At 49.8% G+C, this 12,536-nt stretch overlaps 1 protein-coding gene across 6 annotated transcripts in view; it reads left to right on the top strand.

Annotated features, from left to right (window-relative positions):
* BCAR3 (BCAR3 adaptor protein, NSP family member) overlaps positions 1–12,536 on the top strand; it is a 117,346-nt gene that overhangs the window by 57,824 nt on the left and 46,986 nt on the right. For 2 of the 6 annotated variants that reach the window (XM_065872180.1, XM_065872173.1), the window contains exon 1: positions 7,264–7,347. The exons of the other annotated variants lie outside the window; for them this stretch is intronic. In XM_065872180.1, the coding sequence (XP_065728252.1) occupies positions 7,264–7,347 (84 nt within the window). Of the gene's footprint in view, positions 1–7,263; positions 7,348–12,536 lie in introns of those variants that run through there. 6 annotated transcript variants of the gene reach the window in all.

Here is a 12,536-nt window from a genome sequence, read left to right as displayed (position 1 = left end):
AAGTCCTTCTGGATCAGTGGGGATTGTTATGTCACATGACTCTTGGGTAAAAGCCACGGACCCTTCACCTCAATGAACAGTACTCATACAGCAGTTTGTATACAATTTCCAGTGGTTCATGGAAGCTCCATCCCACCAGAGGTTAAGAATTCCTGGCCTAGACTGACTGGTTCGCATAGCTCTTTGGGCAGGATGCATAATTATCTGGTATGTCCCTCAGACGACACCCATTATCAGTTTATGACCATGAAAAAATGATATTTTCCCACTGAAGTATTGTATTCAGGTGGCTGGAATTTGCTCGAAAACAGAGAAGAAGGGATTCATTAAGATCATTTTCTCTTTCACTTGGCCACAGCTTTCAAGGCTGGAATGAGTCGAGGTAGTCCTGGCTCCACCTCTTACCTGGTGCCTACCCTGCCCTCTGTCCGAGGGTTCCTGCCTTCTCAGGCATCCCTCACAGTCTGCTTCATCCACTCAGAACTTTGGTACCCTTTCTGGGTGGGAGGTGGGTGTGTGGTGGCCTTGGAAGAGTGCACTGTAACTCTGGCGATCCCTGCCGTTAGGGGCTGGAGAGCAGGAGGTGCAGGCAGAAAGCAGAATCAGAGATGACACAGAGAAGGTAGCTGGGCGAGGCAGGCACGTCCAAGGGCTATCCCAGGCACAGTTCTAATTGTATAAATGGTTGGCATCAGAGTACCCAGTAATATGGACTGGTGAAGTATGAAGGAGTCAGGCACATGAGAGGTAGCCCTTCTGGGGACTCTAGACACACGTGGAAGATCCAGTCCCAGGGCAAGGACCTGGAGAGCCAGGCAGGGGGTAGGGGAAAGGTTGGAGGAGCATCAGGCAGGGCATCCAAGTGGGACATAGGCTGAAGCCCAGCTCTGCAGTCACTTGATGTGGGGACAATGGGAAAGGAGGGGCCATGGGATCCCTAGTCAGACTAGCTGGGACAGTGGTGGGACATGGAGAGCTTGGTAGTTGCAGGTGGACCCAGGAGTCCCCTTGGGTGAGGGCCAAGTGGGCAGATGCTATGGACTGTTAACTCCCCAGATGACAGAGAGTCTGCAGTAGAAAATCATCTTAGGTATCTGAGCAAGTGTGATTCAAACCAATTTTAATACACAGTCTTAAAATCTGAAGGCTAAAAAATATTTTAAGGCTAAAAAACCTCTTAAACTCCTCCTCATTGTTCCCTGGCTTTCAGGGCTCAGGAGTCACCTCAGTACCAGCTGGGGTCGGTCAGTGGCTCAGGGTGGTGCTGTCCACACTCTCCTTGCAGGACTTGGGTCCCATAGCCTGCCCTTTGGGTGAAATTTAGGGTGCAGCTGGGCATGTGCCCTGTAGGAGGAATGGACCGGAGAAACAGGTTTTGTGGTCCCTTCCTTTGGAGGGGAAGGGAGGCTCACGTTTGCTGAGTGCCTAGACTCTGTGTTGCCAGGCTCTTTATGTGTTACCTCTGTTGATCCTCACAAAAACCCAGTAAGTTGGAGGAGGAAACTGGGGCCCAGAGAGGTTAAGAAATTTCCCAAGGTCACCCAGCTTGCTAGTGGTACAATGAAGACTTGAACCCACCCTGGCTCTCCCTCTACCCTGCCGCCTCCCAGCAGCACTTGAAACGTGCAGATATGTGTCTCACAGCTCAGTTTTGGCAGATGTCATTTTGCAGAAGTGCTTGTGAGAGGGGCGAGCCCGTGGCAGCCGAGATGGGAGCCCACGCGGCTGGATCTGGTTGGTGAGCCTTTGCACATTCTGGTTTCGTGGATGCCCCTCAGGCCATCTCTGCGGCGCTCTGCATGGGAGGGGCCTCTGAGGGGCTTTTGCTGTCACTATTAGTTGCTGGAAGGGGAAAAAGAAAAGCGTACAGCAAAGAAAGCCTAGGCGCTACAGTGACAGGAGAACAAATGAGTGCTCTGGGTGTGTCGCCTGTACAGCGGGTGTAGAATGGAAGGAAGCTTGGGAGGTGGGTGGCGGATCATCTTGGATGAGTACGACTCCCACGGGTGTAAGACTGGGCTTCCGGAGACAAGGAATCCCCTGAAATTATATGTAAAACTTTGCAATATGTGCCTTTTGTTCTGAGAGGAGGGTCCGTGGTTTTCACAGACTCTCAAAGCAGGCTGAGGCCGCCAGAAAGTCTGAGTCTGCTGTTTGAGAGGCTGGAATTACGCCCTGTGCATGTTCTTTTAATTTGGCCGTAATGCTAAAAATAGAAAATTGAGCTTGCATAGTATAGGATTTCTGGGGTGATATCAGGCAATAGGTGGCGGTGGTGGTGGAGGGATGTATGGGACGGGATTGTACGCGGCAGCGCGAGAAAGCAGTCAGGGCTGGATGCTCACCTAATTTTGCTTCATGTTATCAGTTATACAATTTTAATAGCCGGTTAGAGAAACAAATCTGTGGAGGGGATGGAAGGCTCGGTAGGGAGCAATCTGTTTGTGAATACTGTCCTTGGTCTCTCTTTATGTACTAAGCAGATCAATACTGCTTCCGGATAGAGACCACTTAACAGCCAGACTCTTTCATCCCCTTGAGGAATCTGGGGGAACCGTCAGAGCGAGAGGAGGGGCGTACAGCAAAGGCTCGTAAATGCACCCTCTGTGTTCTCCAGCGACACACAACCCGGCCCTAAGAGCTCAGCCGGCACTTCCTGCCCTCCTCCCGCCGCGTCCAGTTTGCATCCCCTTTTGGAGCAGGAAATAAATTGTGTTTGCATATAGGAAAATGTGTTGAATTGTCTTTGGCGGCTTGTGAAGCTGCTGAGTCTCGCGTGAGGAAGAGGTGACCTGTTTCCTGACGGCGTCCTCCTCCCTCAGCGGTTTCCCAGCCCTTCTCGAGCCCTGTGGCTTTTATGGGAGGGCAGGTGCTCAGATGCCCGACCTCCTCCCCTAAAACCTCACCTCCTGGTTACTGTGATCAGAATCACGCAGACAAGCTGGTGGCAGGGAAGCAGGGCTGCTGATAAACGCACCCCTTTGCAGCCCAGGGCCCCCCAGGCGGGACACTCTTCAGGGAGCAGGGCCTGCGGAAGGCGGCCTCGGATCCTTAGGATTGGGCCAGTCTGGGTTAATCTTCCTGCTTCTAGGGCACCAGGGGGAATGTCTTACTCCCTAACTCCTTAACGCTGTCTTTGTTCACTGAGCGCCAGATCACTGGGGTTTAGTGGAGGCAAAAAGCCAGGAAGGATGGATCTTTCTAGGGAGGTGAGGAGTCCCAGCAGTTGCCCCAAAGGTGGAGCTGTTTTGACCATGTAGACTTGTGCTGATCTCTTGACTAATGTTCCGAGTGTGTCCCCTGTGGGCAGAGACCAGCTGGGCCTTGTGGCCTTGGATCAGTGCCCTACGATCAAAGCCTGCCGCCCACCTCGGGCAGTGTCACTGTCTGCAGGGCTGCTTGACAGTGACCGAGAGCACCTTGGTGTTGTTTAAGGCTTGATGCCTTGATTCCGGGCTGGCCCTGGGAAGGGGAGTGGAGGTGTGGGCAGCTTTATTTTCTCGGTTTCCCTGAAACAGGGAAAAGCAGGTACCTGGTAGGCACATCTTCCTCCTCAGAGACCTCGTCCCCACCCCATGCTGTGTTGGAGAGAGGGTCTACCTCACGGGGAGGCTGAGCTTCTAGTGCGGACTGTGGCACTTTGGGAAAGGGACTCGGTGCGCCTCTCAGCCCCTCCCAGCCCAAGGGCTGCTGCTGACAAGAAGCACTTGTCTGTGGAATATGACTGGCAGGCACCCCCTGTTTCCATGGTTACTAAATAGGGCAGGTTAATATTAAGGCTGCCCAAGGCAAAAATGGCACTGATGGCAATGCTTGTGCAGGGGCCTTCCTCTGGTCTGCTTTAACCCTATTCCCAGACAGGGTGGGCAACATTTGACGGGAGGTCATGAGGATTTTCTTCAAGGGTTCACCTGGCTGCGCAGCCTTGGCTTTTCTCACAGGTGTATTTCTTGGTTCAGAGGAGTGAGCCTCCCAGGAGGCCAGAGGGGGCGCTGGAGAGCACAGCGCTTTCCCAGAGCTCTGTGCTGCTTGCTCCGGGCCACCCCGCCTCCATCAGTCCCTGGGGTTGCATTAGAGATGCTGACCGCTGTCCCCAGAAGAGCATAGTGTTTAGAAAGCCCTGAATACAAACTTTGACTGGTCCTAGATCACATGTACCAAATCATCAGACAATGGCCACCTACCCCAGGTCACAACTCTTTTTCATGGGGCTGTGTCAGTAACCGGTTTAATTATATGACATTAAAAAATCTCATATTTGGTGATCAGATACCAGGTTCTGGCAAAAGCACAGGCTGGAGTTCCTGGTCCTTTGTCTGTCCTCTGCTGCATGACACGCCATTCTGGTCCTCTGTTTCTTTGTAACTAGAATAGAATCATCACTGTGGGGACAACTGGGGGGAGTGGATCGGTGTGGATGGGAGACATCAGAAAACATAAGTCAGTGAAGGGCACTTTACGAATTCATGCAACTGTCATCTTTAGTGGCAATAACAACATGTTATTTTAGTCTCTCTCCTTGGCCATTTCAGGGGAAAATTGATTAAAACCTTTGAGTGCTGCTTTAGAAATTATTTTTTGTGTGGAACAAAAAAATAAAAAGTGCTTAGGAAACAGTTACCTAATAAGATTAGCTCACTGTTTAATCCTGACAGAACCAATTCTTCGTGCGTTATGGAGACATTTTTTAGAGTCAACAGGGAAAGTCTCAGGTGACAAGAGCTGTGATTCTGCAGTGACCTGTCTTTTGCTTTGCTTTTACCTGGCCCTGGAGCACTTGACTATGTAATTCTATGTAATTTACATGTCTGAGTTTTTTTAAGTATGTTTTCTTCCAAGAATGCACTTCATTCAGTCTTTCTGTGGGTAGGGTATCAGAATTCAGAGGCTTTGGCTGACTAATCTTACTGAATTTCTGTGCAGGATTTAAGGAGCTGCTTCCCTCCCTTTTTCTGAGCTGGGGGTGCTAGCCTCTTGGGGAGTTTCTTCTTATTTACTTATTTATTGGCTGCGTTGGGTCTTCGCTGCTGCGCAGGGGCTTTTCTCTCCAGTTGCGGCGGTTGGGGGCTACTCTTTGCTGTCATGCGCGGGCTTCTCATTGCGGTGGCTTCTCTTGTTGCGGAGCACAGGCTCTAGGCACGTGGGCTTCAGTAGTTGTGGCACGCGGGCTCAGTAGTTGTAGCTCTCAGGCTCTAGAGCACAGGCTCAGTTGTTGTGGCGCAGGGGCTTAGCTGCTCCATAGCATGTGGGATCTTCCTGGACCAGGGCTCGAACCCGTGTCCCCTGCATTGGCAGGCGGATTCTTAACCACTGCGCCACCAGGGAAGTCCCGGGAGTTTCTTATTCTGACAGAGCTTGTCACTTCCTGTCAAAGGGGAACAGCAGGTGCGAACTGGGCCCCTTACCTGGTGGCTATTGGCCTGATTGATGAGTCATCCCCATAAAACTCCTGGGGCCGTGGGCCCTGGCTGCTCACGTGGACTTACTCTTTGAACCCCATCTAATGGAAATGAGGGCAAACAGAGAAAATGCTTCCTCATGGGTCCAGTTCATGGACCTTGGGGGACAGTATTGACCCACAAACTGGACCATCTCCAAGGGCCCCTCCAGCTCAAAAACCCCGTGAATTCTACCACCCTTGGTGCTTGCTTCCAAGGTCTCAGGTGGACTTCCCAGGACCCAGGGCTGCACATCTGGGCCCCAGAATCATGGGGGGTGGGGAGCCAGTTGAGGAAGCAGAAAGGAAGTCAGCCTCCCTGATTGTTCCTGTGATGACAGGCCCTCTGTAGCTCCATCCCCACGTTAGAGGGGTTTATTAGGCTGAGCCTCTGCCCCTTGAGGTGAGTGTGAGATCTACCGCTCTCCAGAGCCGTAATTTAAGCACAGAAGCCACACACCAGGCATTGAACAAACAGTTCTCTATTTTTACAGGCTGACTTGACCTAGTCAAAAGGCCGAGGCCTCCTGAGGATTTGACACTAATCCTGTTGGATATTTCTCATACCTCCCTCATGCCTCATCTGGTGTTGTTCCTTTCTGGACTGAATAGGTTCTGTTTCTTCCTCATTACAAGTTTCTGCCTGTGTGAAGTTTTAGAAAGCTTCAGGACACATTCCATTTTTGAGTGGCCGAAGCCACAGAAAGTTAATATTTGGAACAGTAGGAGAGGAAGCGCTACAGGCAGAAACCTGGGTTTGATTAAAAATTAAAAAAAAAAAAAAAACAGAATTGTTGAGAATCCACCCTGACTGGATTGAAAGAAGAAAAGCAATTCCTTTTCCCTAAGGTGTCGGGAGGCTCTTGGTAGGGGTAAAGGCCTCTTAGTGCTGGAGAATCGCTTGGTGGCGCTTGGTGGCATTGGACGTGAGGTTCGCGCACTGGATCTGGGTTAGGCAGGATGGGCAATTACAGTGAAACGTTTAAAGTGAAGGAGGAGAGTGGAACAAACAGTTGGGTCAAAAGAGGGTACGTAGCCTGTCCGCCATCCTCCCAACAGGCTGCACAGCCAGGTGGGGAGGGCACAGGCCGCTCAGGGTGTTAGCTGACAGACTTGCTAATTAAACACCTAAGGGCAACAGTGCTTTGCCAATAGTGATGTCTATGCCAACGTTATCAGCTGCAAACTGGCTGCCAGGAGCATCCTAATTAAAAATAAACAGTTCTGGGGGTGGCTGAGAGAGTGGGATGGGGATCCTGCCCAGGTTTCTCGGGACTTCTAGGATTGCTCCTAGGGGAAAGGCACACCCAGTTCGCCTTTGGGTCCTTTTCTCAAAGGAGCCTCTGTCTCATCACAAGGTGGTGTGATGTGTGCTTCTTGAACTCCTAGGTGCTGGGGCGACAAGCAAACAGACAGAGCCTCTAGGAGCAGATTGCCTGGTGACTTCAGCCCTGGGGAGGAAAAGTTGCCTGGGGGGATAATGATTTCTGCTGGGTCTCTAAACTGAGGGGACAGCTAAAGCCCAAAGCCTCTTCTAAAAGAGGTTAGAATTTCATCAGAAAGTGAGTCTGGTCACATGAGGATTTCTGGCACTGTGTGCATGGCAGGCTGGACACCCGCCTGCCAGAATTGAGCGAGTGGATCGTATTGGCTTCAGCGGAGAGGGAAAGTCCCAGCCCGGCCGGGGAGAAGGAGCCTCTCACTGCCCTGCGGCCCGCGGGCTGGAGCAGCACAGCTGCTGCAGCGGGACTGGAGCTCTCACGCCTCAAGCCCCCTCTCCTTTAACCCTAAAGAAAGTGTGTGGTCCAGGGACTGAAGACTGAAAGATGCCTAAGGAATGCAATGCTTTCCACGCCCTCTCGGCTGCTCTGTGCTGCTTCTATCACCGCAAGTCTTTCCTTGGAGTAAAGGTAGGTGTGAGATAAGGTACATCTAAAATTCTTTGCGGGGGGGCCTTGAAAGCACTAGAAAAGTTTGCAGCCCGCTGGCTGTAAAAACAGAGGTGCTGACTTTGACGTATGGATCTTCATAAGCCCCTAGTGGTGTGTCTCCTCTGGAAGCAGGATCGGGACACACAGAAGGGAGCTCCTTGTCTGTGCTTTAGGATGAAGCTCTGTTTTTCAAGAGACTTTCAGTTTCCTTGGGCTGAAATTTTATACCAAGGTAGCTCAATACTATTTTTCTTTTCTCTCTCTCCCTCTCTCTTTCTCTCTCTCCCTCTCTCTCTCTCTCTCCCCCGCCCCTTGTTTGTAATGAAGGCTGAGCCCCTCTCTCCACTTACCCTGCTGTTCCATTATGTCAGTAACGTATATAAGTACAAAAACCACCAAATATCTCCTTTCAAATTGCAGTCACGTTCCAAAACTTTTCCGTATTCAGAACTGTCTTTTTTCTTTTTTAATTTAAAGAATGCTCCCATTCTTAACCTTTGTTACAAGACATCAATACCAAAGGTAATATGTCAATACACTATTTATTTTGATGAAAATATTCAAAGAACCTCTTTTGACTAAATCAAGACGAAGCCTCTGTTCTGTTGCCCACCTGTGACAACAACTAAGACTTCCATTTAGTATACGCTGTCACTGATCTGGGGGCTTGTCTGCCTTGGAAAAATCCTGTCGGCCCCAGCATGACTAAGGACCTCATTTATTCATGGGAAATAGGAATCAGAAAGCTCTCAAGGAATTCTTCCCACCCTGACAGCAGAGCTCCCTCTCCTAAGGGACTGACTTATTTGGTGCCATTGAAAAAGCTACAACAGGAAATTTTCATAGGAGATCCTGTTACAGGGAGAAAGAGCCCTTTGTAGAAAAATAAGACAGTGAATATGAAGAGGAGAGACTTCTTCTAATTTTACTGCCCTTTTGGAGCGTTCAGAATAGCTTTCTAACCATTCAGCCAAGTTCATTTTTGTCTCCTTGTCAAGGAATTTGGAGGAGAGTGAGTAATCATAGGTTAAGAGTGTTTCCTCCCTGATTTAAGAGCCCCTTTCTAACCTGGAGCCCAGTGGGGTGACGTGAGGACCATGTGGTTTCTGGCCTAAATATGGATCGTTCTAGAGTGGGGCAGATGAAGTCATGCCATTAACAGTATTTTAAAGCTGTCGGAGATAGACGGGGAGGTCCCGAAGGGAATCATGCACTGCAGGGACTGGCAGTAGATTTACACTCTAATAGAAGTCCTCCCATAAGCCAACTTCTGCTAGTTCAGAAAAGTGCAACTCACCATTTGGTATCTGAGGAAACAGCCCATAAACATCTGGGTCTGAGTGATGAGATTCTGTTCTGAGACCACTGCGCCTCTGCAGTTATGTTCTCCAGGGCCTGCACAGAAAGGCCACAGTAACACATGGGGTTGGTCTGAACTAACCATCCTTTGGCCTCCCCAACACGGCCACTCTTGGTGGTTGACTGTCGGTGGAAACACCCTCCTTCCCACCTGGGCTTCCTATCCCACCCTAGTTATGTTGCATCTTCATAGCACAGAGAGAGGACCCGACCTGCTCACTCGCCAGAACCTGAAGCCTTCCAACCCAGCTCAGACTTCCCATCTGACTCTTGGGATGTGTTTCCCTGTCTTGTTTTGCTTAGATAGTTACCTGGGAAAGAAAACGTACCTGTGCTCAAATCCCTCATCCTGCCAGTGTTGCCCCAGTGATAACGCTGCATCACTTTATTGACTCCCACTTTAATTAGGGGTTTCAGGTCTTGCTGCCCATAATTAGTTTCTGTTGCAATTAGAGTTTCAAAATTAAATTGGGATTGATTGCCTGATAGCAAAGCGGAAATAAAGCTCCAATTCTTGACCATGAATGCTACTTCCCTTGGCATGAATTTCTCATACCAAAAATAACACTGTGGTAGCCATGGTAACTTTCCATTTGGTCTAATCCATATCATCTCTGGAGAAAGTACAATGTTATTAATAGTGTTTGTTGTATGGGAAGAAAACTAAAAATATAAAAGCTCCTTCATTACATAGGGGACCAATCACACAGGCGCTTTCAGGGAATAAGATCTCATTTGCAGAGATTCTGCAGAATTTAGTATGTGTTTAAGGGCCTTGTGTGGACTTGAATACAAAGGCCCTGGAAAATAATTAATTGGGAGGCCAAGAATGGAGAGGAGGTCAAGGATATGCAGTCATTGCTGGTCCTCATGAGTTGAGGCCATGTCAAGGGTCACGATTTTAACATCCCAGAAGGGTTCACACAAGGCACTCATTTCACAAAAGACCTCTGGATCTCGAGTGAGAAAAGGAAAGGACATTTTTCTTACAGCCAATGGAAAAGAGCCTGTCATGAAGATATTCCAGATCCACGACGTTAGTTGGGATGTTTGAAAATCCCTGAATGGCAGATGTCGTAGCCTTTCCGTGTGTAAGAACTTTGTTAGGTGGGAGGGGGGTGATTTAATGACTGAGGCAGGTTCCTGCCTTTGAAGGACTTCCCACAAGACCATTAGTCCATAGTGTCATTTCGTTGCATTTGCAAAAGGCTTTCCAATGTCTGAGGTTCCTTCACAAGTTGTCTCCCTGGAGTCTCAAGACAAGCTGAAATCAGGCAGGACAGTAGTTTACTCCTTCTCCACAGAGGAGAAGCCGAGGCTCAGAGAAGCTCCCTGCTCCAGAATCATTTAGTGGGGAACCAGGAGTAGAAATCAGATTTTGGAACCAGGAGTAGAAATCAGATTTTGTGGCCTCAAGCCAAGTGTCCTTTCTCCGATACCATAGTAAGACCAGTGAACACTGACGAGATGATTCTGTCCCTGCTAATACTTCAGTTAACAATTCAGTTGGGAAAGCATAGTGCGAACCTCAGCTTTCAGGAAAGACTTCAAGGAGGACGCAGAACTGGTTTTCATAGACTAGGTCACCTTCCTGCAGCAGTGGCAGGGCCACCTTCCGGTTCCTAGAGAACTGCAGAAGGAATTTAAGAGAAGCACAATAGATCCCATTTCTGGAACTGGCCATGGGGACAAACGCCCACTTCTCTGGCCCCTCGAGTCCCTGATTCTCCTTGTGTGTGGGCAGGGGAACTGGAGCTGAAACTTGCTGCCTTATCACTGGCTACTCCTGATGAAGGTGGGTGTGATTGTGTCAGGAAACTTCAGGGGAACCAAAGAGACTGGAGTTACCTTGCAAGTGCAGAATATCCACCTTTCTGAAAGAGCACCAACAAGGAGGTTGGAGTGGGGAGTTGGTGGATAAATGAATCAGTAAGTCTTGGCTAACCAGTCACTAAGTCCAGTGGCACTGGTCTTGTCAATGAGAAGTCGTCGTTAGAGGCAGTGGATTTTAAGCATATACCTTCTCATACAGAAGTGTGACTGCCTTTGCAGCCACAAAGTGCCCTATAGTGGGAAGAGCTTATATCGTGCGTTTGCTATCGTTGTGTTTTGTTTTGCTTTAAATCATTTCCCTTGCCCCTGGAAAAAGTATTTGGAGCCTCTCTGAATGCACATTATAGCCTGAGGTGTCTCATCTGCCCATCCCTGGAGGGTTGGGCCCTCAGAACTTGTTTTCATTGGAAACTACCTTTCTGTGTTGGAGTGTCATGTAATAGAGTGAAAGTCCTGCCCATTTTCCCTGTGGCCCATCCCTTGGTCTGCCTGCTGTTGTGACAGGTTGGTTACTGGTGATACACCCTGGTGTTGACAGTGGCTTAGGTTGCCTTTGTCATGGGGCTGATGCATCGCCAGCACAAGCTGCGCAAGGTGGAAAAAGCCACCGGGGAAATGTCTTTCGAAGTGACTCAGCCCCTCCTTGTGGCAGTTAGTAGTTGCTCACTTATTTCTCCTGCTCTCCAAAAAAAAAAAAAAAAAGGCCTAGCACAGCTTTTTAAAAGAAACCTAAATGCATTCCATTGGCATCTGGGGGCCACAGGGATCTGGTTTCAGCATCGGGGAAGGATGTGCCTGACAGGAGCTGGATCCCAGTGCCCCCTTCACCACAGACCCCGGAGCTTATATCCTGGCTGAGACCTTGTTTTTGTTGGAGAGTCGTGGGTTGGAAGCATAAACGATACTGGGATCCTGGGAAAATTCTGTTAGCGGGTCAGCACCTCCAGGACCGCAGAGAGATGGAGCTGTGCCAAACACTGGAAAGGATGCTGGTGAGTCATTGGGGTGCGTGCGCCACAACGGTCGTCACACACCCACGTGTGAGAGGGCAGCAGTATGCGGAGGACCCTGACCTCTGTCGCTGGGTTTAAAGATGCCTTCAGAGACAGAGCTGAGGCCTTTTACCTGATGCACATTTTGGACGTCCCCAGGGCAGCAGAGGAGATTCAGGCTGTCCTGGTTGGGGAGAGGAGGAGAGGAGTGCCTCCTGGGGTTGGACATCATTGCAGCATCTCTGTCCTCATCTGGATTTTCAGTGCATGTCCATAGCCCCGGGAGCTACTATTGGAATCTGGCTCTGGCCACGAGAATGTCATGGCCTATTTTTCTATCTTATGAAAGAGCTATGATCAGTCTTTTAGTTTGTATGGGGAACTCTCCCCAGTGTCCACTCTAATATGTGTGTGCTTTTACAAAAGCAGGTATACAGAGAGAACCAACAAACTAGAATCCTAGATTCTTTAATTGTAGTAAGATGGGATTTGAGGGACCAGCGAGCCAATCTCCCACTCAGAATTCATCTACTCTTTCCCCGCCCCCGCCCCCACCCCCACCCCCATGCCCAGCATGTGTATCAAGGGCCTATGCGTGCTGGGGAGACAGAGTGAAAGTTTTTGTCCTAAAGGAGCAATTCCATATCCGGCTGGGGAGATGGGCATGCAGGCAGCTCTCTCCGAGGTACCACGGAGAGGTACCACGTGGTGGTGCAAAGGCAGGGAGAATACACAGCACAGTGCGAGGTGCTGGGCAGAGGTATTAACCCATTTCTGGGTCAGTGAACTTCCCCGAGCAGGTAACACTGGGCAACTCCTAAAGGAGCCGTAGGTTGAAGAGGCCCTGGGGAGAAAAAGGGCATCACACATGGGACTTCAGGCTGAAGTTGAGGAGCAGAAGGAGATGAGATCAGAGAGGTGGTCGGTGCACAGACGGCACAGGGCAGCGGGGAGCCAGCACACAGTTCGGATGGGAGTGGGGGA

This window comes from Phocoena phocoena, chromosome 1, assembly GCF_963924675.1.
Source record: "Phocoena phocoena chromosome 1, mPhoPho1.1, whole genome shotgun sequence".
NCBI classification, from domain to species: domain Eukaryota; kingdom Metazoa; phylum Chordata; class Mammalia; order Artiodactyla; family Phocoenidae; genus Phocoena; species Phocoena phocoena.
This window is presented reverse-complemented; position numbering and strand designations above follow the sequence as displayed.